This window comes from Oncorhynchus mykiss, chromosome 4 (genome assembly GCF_013265735.2).
Source record: "Oncorhynchus mykiss isolate Arlee chromosome 4, USDA_OmykA_1.1, whole genome shotgun sequence".
In the NCBI taxonomy this organism is placed as follows: domain Eukaryota; kingdom Metazoa; phylum Chordata; class Actinopteri; order Salmoniformes; family Salmonidae; genus Oncorhynchus; species Oncorhynchus mykiss.
Genome location: NC_048568.1, coordinates 9,222,543 through 9,237,591, shown reverse-complemented (window position 1 = coordinate 9,237,591; position 15,049 = coordinate 9,222,543). Strand labels below are relative to the sequence as shown.

Below are 15,049 nucleotides of genomic sequence, written 5' to 3'. Positions count from 1 at the left end.
ATGAGTAGGTGTCCAAACTTCTGACTGGTACTGTGTGTATGTGTATATACAGTTAGGTTGGAGTCATTAAAACTCGTTTTTCAACCACTCCACAAATTTCTTGCTTACAAACTATAGTTTTGGCAAGTCGGTTAGGATTAAGTTCATCTCTAGGAGACAGAATGCGTCTCCTTCCTGAGCAGTATAACGGCTGCGTGGTTCGAGTACAGGCTCAAAATGGCCAGCATCCCGGAGTCTCCTCTTCACTCTTGAGACTGGTGTTTTGCGGGTACTATTTAATGAAGTTGCCAGTTCTTCAACATGTGAGGCGTCTGTTTCTCAAACTAGACACTAATGTACTTGTTCTCTTGCTCAGTTGTGAACCGGGGCCTCCCACTCCTTTCTATTCTGGTTAGAGCCAGTTTGCGCTGTTCTGTGAAGGGAGTAGTACACTGCGTTGTGCGAGATATTCAGTGTCTTGACAATTTCTCACAAGGAATAGCCTTCATTTCTCAGAACAAGAATAGACTGGCGAGAGTCAGAAGAAAGTGCTTCGTTTCTGGCCATTTTGAGCCTGTAATCGAACCCACAGATGCTGATGCTCCAGATACTCAACTAGTCTAAAAGGAGGCCAATTTTATTGCTTCCTTAATCAGAACAACAGTTTTCAGCTGTGCTAACATACTTGCAAAGGGGTTTTCTAAAGATCAATTAGCCTTTTAAAATTATACACTTGGATTAGCTAACACAACGTGCCATTGGAACACAGGAGTGATGGTTGCTGATAATGGGCCTCTGTACGCCTATGTAGATATTCCATAAAAAATAAAAAATAAACTTTCCAGCTACAATAGTCATTTACAACATTAATGTAGACACTGTATTTCTGGTCAATTTGATGTTATTTTAAATGGACAAAAAGAAATGCTTTTCTTTCAAAAACAAGGACATTTCTAAGTGACCCCAAACTTTTGAACGGTAGTGTATATTTTAAACATAATGTATGGAATGCAGTAATCCCACAAGGGAAAGCAAAGGCTGAAGCTTTTGTAACCTAACGAGTTCCACACACAACAGCTGAACACAACAAAAACTCCACCATAATACTGAAAGAGCAAGAGGCATGCAAGAGTGGTTATTCCAAATTGTGAAAGCAAACGGGGGCATAGGAGCATTCTGGGTCGTCTGGACACGCAAACACAGGTGAGACAGATGGTAGTAGAGGGAGAAAAGATGGCAGTGAAAGAGACAGGAAAGAATGTCTTTGAAAATCAGAGAGGACGTAATCAGAAGACAAACATTAGGAAGAGGAAAAGGTCAGAGGTGGGTACCAGTAAGGAGCAGGATGAGAGCAGTAGGAAGAAAAATAAGTGAATTATTGAAACACCACAGCGGAGCTAAAGACAGGGAAAAGGAAAGGTGAAAAAGAAAGCGGGGAGTCAGGGCATACAAGGGTGAACAAGGGGGGTTTGATTGGCTGAGGGATGGTACTGCTCAGCCAATCAGCAGGGCCAAGGCTGTCCGGGCCGGGGGTTCAGGAGACTCCCGATAGGGCTCGTTCCTTCACCCCACAGGGGGGGCACCCGTGAACTTCTATCATGAGAGGAGGGGGAAGGGGCACCTCCACTCACAGGTGAGGGCCCGTACTAATCACCTGTTTAGCAAAACCATTTAACAAAACACTGTCAGTCTCTCCACATTGGACCAGCTGCAAGGAATACAAATCAAAACCTCAGGAAAACGTGCATTTCAGAGGGTGGAAGTCAAACAGCAGATGGGGTATCAGACAGTCAAAAAGTCCAAGATCTAATTTGAAACGCAGTCACAGCTGATATCCAACCGACAAGACAATGGAAATGTCCAGGAACGTTACAGAACGTTCAGATAGAAATATGATTCTCTGTCCTCAAGAATAGTGTCATATCAGCCCTATTCATTTCATTTCTATCTGCAAGATATGTTCTGACAATTTTGCCTTACTGAATGCAGACGTGCCAGTCGCCAGCACTAAATAACGTGAACTGAGGATTGGTTCTTACCTTGTCGGAGAGGCATGGGAGCCATCCCAAGGGTGGGCTTGAACAGAGGCCTACTGAGCTCATTCAGCTTGCTGGACATGGAAGTCAGTCTAGGGTGAAAAAAAGAGACCAGGCATTTAGATTCTCAATACTGTACCTCCAAATCTAGACTAATACAGCTTGCAAAACTGTGACCAAAACACTTGCATTTGTGGCCCTTCGACTTGGCAGTGCAACCTTTGGTTCACAATGCTTCTCTTTTTACTTTACTATTATGACTCATTCAAAAAGTAAATGTGATATTGACCAAAAATTAACCAAATGAAAGGATTTGCCTGTCTCCATTTTGGGTGAGCAATAGGTGAGGTGCGCATTCTAATTAGCACAACCATATGACCGCTGCTTAAAATGCAATTTGGAAAAAGGCCATTTGCAAAGCAGCTACTGTTGTTCTAGTTACAGAGAGGAGAGTCACAGCTTTCTGTGAGTATACAATGACATTTCTCAGCTCTCAATATGGAGCTCATGGCACCACTTAACAACCGGAGTAGGCTATGTAGTACATGGTTTTGATGCGCCGGTGGAGTGCACCATTTGCAGTGAATAGGGCTACATCCAGTAGCCTGGACGGGCCTAGTGCTGGAAATCTTTTGTAAGACATTACATTTGCTAATAAATTAGCTACCTAGTAATATTAACATATTTAGAGTTAGCAATCTAGATAAGTGTGTTGAGTTTCCACTTCCTCAGGTGGTGAATAATATAGCCTAGGTCAAGCTGTGTAGGCAGACATATTGGATCCTAATTGGACAGGTTTCACATCAAAATACCAATCATGCATTCCCTGGATGTGTTAGAAGAAATATCTTACTTTTTGAATCCTAGAATACCATCTCAGTTCGCTTGTCACTGGAGAAAAAAAATATTCTACTGGCTACTGTTGATAGTGAACAAAAAAGAAAGCTACAAAGACAACTAGCACTCGTCTTGGCTAGCCTACTGTAGACATATTGAACTCTCCTTCAAAAAGCAGTCTGTCTTGATTAAGGGACAACATACTATTTTTAAATGTAAAATAATATTTTACAGGCTTACTTTAGAAAATACATTTCCGCAATTCTAACAAACAGAGCAATGTCTTACATTGCAAAATTATATCATACAGCTTTTTAATATATCATTAATTAATAACCAAATGTAGCCTATTACTAGCTGAATAGAGAGAGAAAGCATGCATCTCAATGGATTTATAAACTTCCACTGACAAAAAAGTCACATTGCACCCTGAGTAAATCTATCCAAATCAATGTTAGAACTCAAGGGCATGCTAATGTAAAGATGGCTAGTCATTATTAGCCTGGTTCTGTATGGAATGCAGGTACATTATGGGACACAGGTCAGGTCATTATATCCGTGCAGTGGCGAAAAATGTATGCAACCAAATCATGTGCTGGTGCCATCAACTAAATAAGCCTTGAGCCCTGCATTGGTATAGCCCAATTGAGTCTGTTGTATTAGTGTTGCACTCACAAGTTATGAAGGTGAATGTTTTCCTTCTTCTCGTTGAACATAGCTCGCTCTGCGGCGCGTGCAATCGCCTAGAGAGAAGGAATAGACATTTAAAATCTCCTGTTTTGGACTAAATTCACCTTACAAATGACTGGCCAAACAGAATACTTAAAAAAATTTCCTGATCCTAATGTATGTGCCATCGATGGGGGTTGAGAAATGAGACATGTTGTTTCTTTAACAAATGGACAAAAAAAAGTTGTATTGTACAAACCCAGTTCTCGTGAGATTTCTGCTCCTGCTTAATGATCTGGGCTTTGTAGGACTTCTCGGTCCGTTTCAGCTTATCCTGGATCTCTTTAACGCGCTGCCTACACACCTTGACCTCCTCCTCTAGGGCCTTGCTGTCCACCTTCGTCAGCCGGTCTTCTTTGTTGGGGCGCTCAAACTCCTCCTTGGTCAGCTTCCTGTAAGGCGACACACAAATTAAATCAAACTCTACTTTAAGTCCATTTGAAAACCTCAAACCTCACAGTAAAAGAATACAGTAAAAGACAATGATTTTTTTTTATGCTGTGGAACCATGGAGAACAAACCCTACTATAGTATTAATGCATGAACTGCACCACTTCTGATTCTACTTACTGCTGCAAAGCGTTCTCCTTCTGCTGGTACATCTCAGTCATGATGTCATTCTTCTGCTGCAGGGTCTTGTACTGGTTCTCCAGGTGGTTCTTGTCACTTTTCACCAACAAGATGTCATGCTCCAGCTTCTGAAATTGCTCTGTGGCGAAAACAAGTTGACAGTGTTGAGAGAGAAAAGGTAGTGATGCATATCAAATTCTAGTTGCTGGGACATACCTTCCAGCTCTTTCCTGGACTTCTCTTCGTTCAGCAGCTTGGTCATGAAGCGATCACGCTCTTCCTCCACAACAGACAGAGTGGTCTGGACCTGTGGAAAGTTCTGCCAACAGTTAGTGCAAGAGTTGACACACTTCTTGGTTCTGAGCACAAGTTTTACCTGCCTTCAGGTACACAGAAATCTGGGTCTGTTCAAGAAAGAACTCAGTCTTACCCGAGAGACGACCATCATTTGCTTAACGCGGTTTTGGATGATGGTCTGCTTGTCTGAAACAAATAATAGTAAACACAGTGACACGTTTCAGGAAAGTAGGCGTATGTACCGTGTCAATAATTCACAGGAGAGGCATTTGAATGTATAACTATCAAAATGCGTTTTCTTTTTTGCAAAATGCCTTCTGGTATGTGAACTTCCATGTGCCTTAATAACAAACTTGTATACCATCCGTAAATACGAGTAAAAATGGTAAACTACGAGCCGAGTTAGTTTAGCCACAGAAAAAGGAAGGAACCTTCCCTCTAGTCTTGATTGGCTGAGATTATGGATGAGCTGGACGCGCCATGAAACGAGTTCGGATTGGTCTGCCATGTAGCACGCTTTGGTCTATAACATGAGCTTCTCAGTATGTGTAAGTAATCCTTTCTAACGCAGCTTTTTTGAAAAGATGCTCTCCACTTTTAGGAGGACCAAGTTTTGAAATCAGTGGACTGTCCGGTGGAAGCAGAGTATGATAGCTAAGTAGATGGAGAAAATTCTGTGGTTTGATTGCAAATATGCAGAGGCAGTCGAAAATAGAACACATTGAAGGCCGTTGTATTCTGGAGACAGGTGTTTTATACATCTTCAAATTAAGGGAAACTATTTTCAGATATAAGTTTCTAATTGTCAGAAAGTCGTTTTCTCATTGCAAAATAAAGCATATTGTTAGCTAGCTAACGTTAGCTGGCTGGATCGCCAGCTAATGTTAAGTGATTGATCTGTGTAATAATATTATTCATATCGCAGACGCATTTGCATTTCTAGTTATAGCCTAATGTTAGCTAGCTAGGTTAACATTGAACTAGTTGGTTAGTTTTAGCTACCAGGGGATTCATTCAAGGTAGTAACGTTATGAGTTTGGATTATGGTTAATTGTTTAGCTAGCTAAACAAAAGTCTCCACTATGCAAGTAACCAGATTTTATTTGATATGTGTGTGATCACCAGAGACGGTAATATGTGAAGAACATGACCTGCATAAAAGTCCAAATTAGGATATAACGTTAGGCCAACGAGACACTGTCCAAGTACTAAAATTCTCCAGTAGAATACCCTGCTTTTACTTCGTCACACGAATATCCGTAAGCTATTTTCTTAATTTGTATATAATGATTTTGTTGTGAGTTTATTTTCCTGTAATAATGAATACTAATTAGCTAAAGTTAAGACCTTGTCAGGTATATGATATGGTCATTATTTGAACTGGCTAGCCAACTAACAAGCTAGAAACAAACCAAACCAATGTTTAGAAATGTTCTTGGTTTGCTAGATTGACATATACAAAATTCCATTTTTAAATGGTTGGGTTTATTGGTGTTAAAATACACCAATTATTCTATTTTGGACCACCAGGCTGCTGATGTCATGCGGCCTGTCGTTTTTGTGATTCGATTTTCTCTTCATAATAGAATGTTCATGTCACCGCGACAACTGTCTACAGACATGTCGATAGACGTAGTGTAAACCAGCCTTTAGTCTTGAAATCTTTGGTTGTTTAGTACACGACCTCACATGTGAATCCTTAAAGAGATGGGTGGGGCTAAGGTTAAAGAGGGTGTGAACAATGCTGAATGGGTATAGACAAAGAAGAGCTCTCCAATATGAGTTACAAGCTTATTAACTTTCAAAGCAGAATTACTTTCCCATTGTTCCTCAACTGTAGTGTATGAAATACCATTTTGTTGCTCCAAGTCTCTACCTTAATCCAATGTAAAAAACGATTTAAAATGTTGCTACATAAGACCAAATCACATGACGGTATCCTAATCAGAGAAGGCTGGTGGGAGGAGCTATAGGAGGACCGTCTCACTATAATGGCGTAAACGGAATGGAGTCAAGCACACTGTTTCCATGTTTTTCATTCCATTCCAGCCATTCCACGGAGCCCGTCCTCCTATAGCTCCTCCCACCAGCCTCCTCTGATTAGGACACAGTGTCAGGTGACTTACCGTTAAAGGCTTCCCCGTTAGCCACAACTCCACCTTTCAGGTCATCGCAGGCCTCCAGGTCTCCTAGCAGGTCAGACAGAACCTGCCAGAGAGGTTGAGAAGCACCAATTGAGACACTTTTCCCCTGGAATCAGTCAAGAAGTATTTTTTTTGGAACATAATAAAGGTGACATGTTTCTTTGTCATCAAGGTGTATTTGAGAAGGTGTGAACAGGAATTGATGTGTGTAACAATATCGTAACGTGTAAAAAACAAACCTCAACGTTGTGGTCCTTTTGAACGAGGGAATCCTCCAGGTCTTTCTGAGACTTGTAGTAGACTTTGATCCGCTCTCTTGTCTCCCTGTGCTTCTCCTCCCACAACTTGGCAGCATGGTGCAGCTGTAACAAGGAAATGAGGTCATAAGGACGGTGCTATGCAGGCCTTGCATGGCCAATGAGTCCTACACAATGTCTTGAGGCTTAAATTGTGAATCGTTGTTCCATATTGGTACTCACCGAGAGGTTCTCCTCCTTCAGGGTGGCAATATCCTTCTCCAGAACCTGGTGCTGGACATTCCGGGCATCTTCACGGAGCTTGACTTCATCCATCAGAATGGTAGACTACAGATTCAATGATAAGGATAATTAAAAGGAAATAAACACTTTACATTTGATTGTTGCAATGTTAATATATTTGACATATTTTCATTGGGCATGTTCACGTATATGACATATATACCTTGGAGAGTGCGTCCTGGGTCTTCTTGCTGTGCTTCAACTTCTCAATGGTTTTGTCCATTTCGGACATCTATGGGCAAAGATAATGATAAGCATAATGACAACCATCTTTCTCTGTGCTCATCAACGAGCCATCCTATTTAGGATAGTAGCTGGCTAATAGTAGCTGCCTATGCTATCTACATCACGAAAGCAACTGCTCTCTAGGGTGTCTCTTTCTCTCTGTGACTGCCCGCACAAATCCAGGTAGCTGTAATGGATTGTGGTCATTTTAGTCAATTACCACATTTTCTGCACCAAACTATGTTGAATATTTATTTGCCTGTTGAAAACTACAACGTCCCAAAGTTTGTGCTTGATTTGATTTCTCTCTAGAGAAACGGCACATTGAGCTCACACAATAAACTAAATTAATGGGATTCAAATAATTGAACCGACGTCAGAGAATTGGTTGTTCTGAAACATTTTAATTACAGCCAAATCGCTCAATACTACTCACCATATCTTCATGTTTCGCAGTGTTGGCCCGCTCTTTGTCAAAGGATATGGCGAGTAAGTGATTTTCCTCATCCAGGAGCTCATTTTGTCTCTCCATCTCTTGCACAATATTCTATTGGATAGAAAAAGAAAATGCGTAGTCAATTTAAACACTATGGAGAAGAAAACAATTATAATAAAACATTAAATAATTGTCAGCATGACAATGACATGTGATCAAGATAATATTTCTCAGAGACACCTCCAAATCCTGGATCTTCTCCAGAGATAAAGTGGCAGATTTTTCAGACAGCTTTTGATTTTCTTTAAGTTCTTCGCCCTAAGGGGAACCCAGTAGAAATATACTGTCAAAACATTATGTCCCTTAATTCACATTGAACTCAAAATTCTGGATCTTAGTCAGTGAAAAGTCTCTGCAACTTACCCGTTGCTGCAGTTCAGCGACCTTTTGGAGTATCTCCTTCTTCTCTTGTTCAAGCATTTTCATCCTGTCCACCAGCTCTTTTTCAGTAGCTAATAAAATACATGACGAGAATATGAAATCAGACATGGTTTACACGTGACAAGGACAACAGCCTGTAAGCAATATGAATGAGGATTCACTATGCACCCTAAATAGCCAGAGAGAAGAACTTACTTAGATATGACTTGCTTTTGACCTGTGAGGAGGAAAACAAAAAAGTGGCAGCAAACAGCCTCCTCAATGGTAGCATACAATACATCATAGAATAACATAAAGCAATCAGAAATTATGAAAGCGGTAACTGTGCAACAACGACTTACAGATAGAATGCTCCTCCAGAAGAGGAAGCCGATGACCCCGGCACCTGCAGTGACCAGCACGGGTTCACAGAACACGCTGTAGAAGTCTGGACCTGACTTCCAGTGCTCTGGCAGGCTGGTGACCATCTGGGGAGAGACAGGTCCAATCAGTATTACGACAGCACATGTCAGGCTTAGCAAATAAGTTGGGTAATAGTTGGCCTGAGATGACAGAAGAAAATAAGTGATGTTAAAAACATTGAACTAAACCATCAGGCATTCCAATGTTCCGTTTAAAAGCATGGCTAATGGATATCCCAATGAGCACCCTCTAGGTCAATGTAAAGAGGCATATCTTCAGATCAAATCAAGGTGGGTTTAGAAATAGACATAGACTATAACCTAGTTGTTGATCAAAATCAATAGAGAGAAGATTTGCCTTGACCTTATGTAATCAATTGGGATTGGATTGGCCTGGGGTCCTAACACTGTCCATCCATGGTGACCTTTGCACAATACAGAACTTCCATCGCAGTCTCTCAGTGAAATTCAGGGAATAGCTAAATGAATCACCACAGAGTGGATCTAACTAACAAGCCTTAGGCCTATGTGGATTTAGAGTGCAAAAGATTGCATCATGTAGCCTTTCACCCTGTAAAATGGCCAATAAACAAAACAGATGATTACATAACATATCACTAGACATGAGCCATGTGTAGATTTGAATGGCATGTAACCTCAGGTGATAGTTATGTAAGGGGAAGCTGTCAGAGCAAAATTCAATAACTTGAAGGCACCTCTCGATCTGACACCCAGATACAGGAAGAACAGATACTGCTAGTCTGGAAAGTGAGCCATTTTTTTTAATGAGGAAGAGGACAGGCAACTTCCACTTCGAAAAAAATCGAAACTAAGAGCAATCAAGTGACCCATTCTAGGCTGCAACTATTTGGGAAATGCATTAGGTATTGTTGGACAAAATCATTCCCCAAGACAATGAAGTTGCTAACAAGATTCAGTTTCAAATGTAGCTAGCCAGCCAGCCATATGGCGGCCTAAGACTTGACTTGCCAGCTAGCTACATTGTAGCCAACAACTTGCATATTGAAGTACAAGACAGTACAAGACAGACAGTTGATCAAATTCTGTCATCAGGGGCAAAGTGGGTAATGGGGTTGTTTCTTCCGAATCCATCGCTACTGTACGTTACTTTGACAGTTGAGCTGGCTATCAAGTTAGTTTGGCTTGTGACTTGCAATGCAAGTCGTTTGCGTAAACCCGAAAATCCTAATTTCACCAACTGATCAACGTTGTCAACTACTGGAGAGGATCCTTCATCGTGGTTCTATTTACCCAGGAGAGGACAATATGTACCTATCTTTCTAGCTACTATAACCTAAGCTTGAAGGTTAGCTTGCCAATGCTGGCTCTGCTTCGCCAACAACATGTCTACTAGCCTCCTTTTAGAGTTCTGAACGCGATTACTCTACGCAAAGCCTGGTAAAACGAGCGGCGGGATCATTTATATCCCACTCAATAAGCAAAACACCGGCTGTGGACACTTAACTTCAGCCTACACTTCACTAGAACACGTCTACAAAAAAATGGGAAAGGATCACTGAACCTGGGCTGCATTCAGTACGTTTTTACGTTCTGGAACGTTTAATTTAACGGAAACGGTGCTGTACTCAACTACCAGTTGAAAAAAAGGGGAAGGGTTGGGTAACGCTGTCAGCATGGCAAATGCCCCCCCAAATAAAAATAATACATGCATTGTCCCAGCAATAATAAAATAAGTATGAATACTTGAGTCCTAAGCACTACATGCAGGCAATTAGTCAATTACAATGGAAAGGAAAGCCCATTCACAAGAGAGAAATACATGAAGTAACTTACCATAACACCATATATTCCAAGATACTCATAAAACAGGGTGATGAGATGACCAGATAAAATTAGCACTGATACGAATGATGAACCACTCTGCTCATCTTCATGGAAATCAGTGACAGGAGGTGACTCCAGAGATCCTGGAAATACAGCACAAGCAAATTAGGTTAATGCATACAGTTTACATCTCACCACAATTTCAAAAGTAGGGAAATATAATGAACCTGAGGGAGGGTGATCCATGTCTACGCTAAGTCCCATGTCCAAGGTATTTTCCAAAATAGTTTGAGGGCCCCTCTGGATTTCTTCTGGAGTTTTAGAGCTTGCCTGATTGTCTTTGTTTCTGTTCAAGTACCCACTATCCTCCTCAATGCCCATATCTGGTATCTTGTGACCATCATAGGCAGGCTTCTCAGGTGCCTTAGTCTCTTCACCCGTCTCTGTCACAGTGAGGTTGTCCTTGTCTATGTCCTCCACAGACTGCGGGAATGTCTTCTCTTCCTCCGCATCATCAGACATATCCACATCTTTTGAAACATTCAGAGAGGTGCAAACAGTGAGTAAATGTTCATGCATTACAATCTAACTGTCATTGTCAGGAAGTGTATTTGTTCTGTCAACAGATTACTATTTACTTTGTTGTACTTCTTGGGCATTTCTTAAATACAGCTTATTCTGCAAACCAAATCTCCAGGCATTATTATCACGTCATTAGCAATGTAATGAGACTTTCCAAATATTTATTTAACAAAAGGTTTTAATCCTCCTATCCTCCTATTTAATCCTCCTCTGACATGAACATAAACTGAAAAAAATATATATTACCTGTGTCAGGGTGTAGTTGACTGCCCACTGCCATGGGAGCACTGTTTCTGGCCGTTGAGTACTTCTGACTCAGGGTGAACACCAATTCCTGGAAGTCGTCCAAGATGGAAGCTTCCTCAACAAACTCACCAGCCTCCTGCTGCAGGTCAGCGTTCTCCTGGGCATCCAGCATCCTCTCAATCTCATCCAGGATTGGGGTTTCAGAGGCTTCCAAAATGGCTTCCAGCACCTTTTCAATGTCCTTACTGGTGTTTGTCTGGGACAGCCAGGCAGCCTTCAGCTCCAGGTCAGAAAACAGGAACTCCACCCTAAAGAGATTCTGAAGACCTAGAATCTTTTGGAGGCGCTCCATATCCTCCTCCTTGAAGTGGTCTCGCAATAGTGTCAGCCTCAACACATTGTCACTGTATTCCGTCTCCTTGTTTGGAAGGGGATCCAGAACTGTATCTTTAAGTGAGGGTGTGTGGCTTTCAGCATCATTTTCAGTCTCATGCACCTCAGGTTCTATGTCAATAGCCTCGTCGTGTTGGACCACATCCAACACATCACTGGATACAACATCGGTTTGTGTATAATTATTGGGTTGCTCTGACCCAAATTCAGATAGACTTTCTGTGTCATTTTCATCAGTGTGCTCAGTTTTGGATGAAGACAATACCGCATTTTCATCCTCTAGCAACTCTTCCTCAATCTCTTCCCCCACTAGGTGTATTGAATCATCCTCCTCTATGGGGAGTTCAAGATGGCTCTCTTTCACCATTGTGTTTTTACTTGGATCTGGGATCTTCTGGTATGGTTCTCGCAATAGTCTGAAAAGCTCTGTACCACCCTGTTTAAATGTATTCTCTACTTGTGAGAAATCTATTGACTCCTCTTTTTGTATGGGGAGTTCTTCAACAGCTTGTTTCTGCTCTAATTCGTTAATTTTACTATCAAAGTCTGAGAGCATGTCTGTCTGTGAGAGCTGTTTAGGGACTGGGCTGTCATCTACTGTAAGATTCTCTGCTAAAGCCTCAGTGTGTCCTGCCTCATCAGCAGGAGGTGTTGAAGGTTCAATGTCAGCTTCTTCAGATTCATCCTCAAACTGCAACATCTGAGAATCCTCATCAGGTACTTTGACAGCATCCTCACTGAAATTAGAGTCCGCAGGTTGCTCAAAGATTAGCTCAGAGGAAGTAGAACAGCCAAATGACTCCTTGGGTTCTTCAATTTTGGGAGGCTGCTCTGGTGTAGTCTCACTTTCGTCATCCTCCTCATCTTCCTCTGAACTGGCAACATGAGCTATTCTTTCCCCACCACTGACAACGTTAAAAACTGTATCACCAAATGCAGACCACAGGTTATTGTCCTTGGAGTCCTGTTTCTGTGTATGAGGTACCTCTGATAGACTGTCTTCCTCATCTGTATGATCAGATTCCAGAATGTTCTCGTGTTCCAAATTAGAACTTTCTTCAGAAAAAGCCAGCAATGGAGTTTCCCTGAGATGATAATCACTTTCCTCATCCTGCTGATATTCAGTCTTGTCACTTTCCTCATCATTGGAAGTGACAGCATCAAAAGTTATTCCAAGTGTGCTTTTTAACTCCGGAATAGGTCTGCCTTCTGAAAAACCATCAGGTGCATTTTCTAACTCAGGATCATCTTTGGATAGAGGTTCTGAGGGGGTTTCTTTGATCTCACCTTCCTCTGGTTCAACAACACTGTACGGCACAGAGTCCTCTGTCCTCTGCTGATCTTTCTGAAGGTAATCTTTGATCCTCTCAGCTGTGGTCTCAAGTACAGTGTTATATTCCACTCCCTTTGTGTCAAGAGTTTCAGGGTGAGGCAGAGAGGACTCTAAAGCCTCAAAATGTCTCAGATCATCATTATCTAGAACCTCTACAACCTTATCAATGTCCTCAGGAACATCCCTATCAATCTCATAATTTTCTAACAATGTCACTTCAGGTGGAGGCTCATCCACTTCCACCGTGGTGCTCTCAGCACTTTTGTTAAGGTAAAAAGTCTCTGTGGTTACTTGCACAGATTCCTCCTCGTCTGTTAACAATAAAGAGGAACCTAACAGTGAATCAATGTCATAACTGTCAAACTTATCGTGTCCAGTGTCAAAGCAAACAAAGTCGGTTTCCTGAAAAGAAAAAGAAAACATTGTTTGAGTCATACTACCTATTTCAGAAAGAAGTTCAGTCATTCCAGATAATGTTTTAAGCGATGATGCATTGGCAGTAGTGAACTAGGCCTACATCTATTTATTGACTTACCTCAGCAGGAATCTCCAATTCTTTTTCAGTGTATATGTGATTCATTACGAGTTGGTCCTTATTGAAGTAACCAAAGCGGTTACCAACCTATTGTAAGAAATGGAAACAAAACAGAGAATGAAACATGTTAACAAAACAGAAAAAGCTTCAACATTCCTTCTAGACTGCAATGTTATCACATAAAGTACCAGTAAGAAAGTTTGGACACACCTATTCATTCAAGAGTTTTTCTTTATTTTCTACATTGTAGAATAATAGTGAAGACATCAAAACTATGAAATAACACATATGGAATAATGTAGTAACCCCCAAAAAGTGTACAAAAAATATCTAAATATATTTGATATTCTTCAAAGTAGCCCAAATCAAATTAAATTTTATTTGTCACATACACTTGTTTAGCAGATGTTATTGCAGGTGTCGCAAAATGCTTGTGGTGTTGTTGAACCAGGAATGCTTTTCCAACAGTCTTGAAGGAGTTCCCACATATGTTGAGCTCTTGTTGGCTGCTTTTCCTTCACTCTGCGGTCCAATTCATCCCAAACCATCTCAAATTGGGTTGAGGTCGGGAGATTGTGGAGGCCAGGTCATCTGATGCAGCACTCCATCACTCAAAAAAAAAAAACACACAAAAAGCCCAAAACAGCCTGGAGGTGTGTTGGGTCATTGTCCTGCTGAGAAACAAATAATAGTCCCACTAAGCACAAACCACATGGGTTGGCGTATCACTGCAGAATGCTGTGGTAGCCATGCCAGTTAAGTGAGCCTTGAATTCTAAATAAATCACAGACAGTGTCACCAGCATAGCACCCCCACACCTCTTCCATGCTTCACGGTGGGAACCACACAAGTCGAGATAATTTGTTCACCTACTCTGCATCTCACAAAGACACGGCAGTTGGAACCAAAACTCTCAAATTTGTACTCATCAGACCAAAGGACAGATTTCCACCAGTCTAAATGTCCATTGCTCATGTGTCTAGGTCCAAGCAAGTCTCTTATTATTATTATTAGGGTCCTTCAGTAGTGGTTTCTTTGCAGCAATTCAACAATGAAGGCCCGATTCACACAGTCTCCTCTGATCAGTTGATGTTGGGCTATGTCTGTTACTTGAACTCTGTGAAGCATTTACTTGGGCTTCAATATGAGGTGCAGTTAACTCTAATGAACTTATCCTCTGCAGCAGAGGTAGCACTGGGTCTTCCTTTCTTGTGGCAGTCCTCATAAGAGCCAGTTTCATCATAGGACTTGATGGTTTTTGCGACTGCACTGTTCTTGCCATAATATGGACTTGGTATTTTACCAAATCTTCTGTATACCACCCGAACCTTGTCACAACACAACTGGCTCAAACGCATTAAGAAGGAAATAAATTCCACAAATAAAATTTTAATAAGGCACACCTGTTAATTGAAATGCATTCCAGGTGACTACCTCATGAAGCTGGTTGACAGAATGCCAAGTGTGTGCAAAGCAGTCATCAAGACATTGGATTCTTTGAAGAATCTAAAATATATTTT

General features: G+C 41.3%; 1 protein-coding gene across 9 annotated transcripts in view; it reads right to left on the bottom strand.

Moving 5' to 3' along the window:
• The window catches only part of LOC110521039 (transport and Golgi organization protein 1 homolog), a 29,445-nt gene that overhangs the window by 4,226 nt on the left and 10,170 nt on the right, over positions 1-15,049 (bottom strand). For 3 of the 9 annotated variants that reach the window (XM_036975570.1, XM_036975576.1, XM_036975577.1), the window contains 19 exons: positions 13,530-13,616; positions 11,269-13,396; positions 10,668-10,970; positions 10,450-10,583; positions 8,575-8,700; positions 8,429-8,450; positions 8,216-8,304; positions 8,033-8,110; positions 7,793-7,903; positions 7,295-7,363; positions 7,072-7,176; positions 6,832-6,954; positions 6,575-6,656; positions 4,582-4,634; positions 4,368-4,470; positions 4,152-4,290; positions 3,781-3,973; positions 3,528-3,595; positions 2,019-2,107 (listed from right to left, as the gene is read on the bottom strand). In XM_036975570.1, coding sequence (XP_036831465.1) covers positions 2,019-2,107; positions 3,528-3,595; positions 3,781-3,973; positions 4,152-4,290; positions 4,368-4,470; positions 4,582-4,634; positions 6,575-6,656; positions 6,832-6,954; positions 7,072-7,176; positions 7,295-7,363; positions 7,793-7,903; positions 8,033-8,110; positions 8,216-8,304; positions 8,429-8,450; positions 8,575-8,700; positions 10,450-10,583; positions 10,668-10,970; positions 11,269-13,396; positions 13,530-13,616 — 4,102 coding nt within the window. The remainder of the gene's footprint in view (positions 1-2,018; positions 2,108-3,527; positions 3,596-3,780; positions 3,974-4,151; positions 4,291-4,367; positions 4,471-4,581; positions 4,635-6,574; positions 6,657-6,831; positions 6,955-7,071; positions 7,177-7,294; positions 7,364-7,792; positions 7,904-8,032; positions 8,111-8,215; positions 8,305-8,428; positions 8,451-8,574; positions 8,701-10,449; positions 10,584-10,667; positions 10,971-11,268; positions 13,397-13,529; positions 13,617-15,049) is intronic. The other 6 variants (XM_036975572.1, XM_036975571.1, XM_036975578.1 and 3 more) reach the window with 4 other exon arrangements.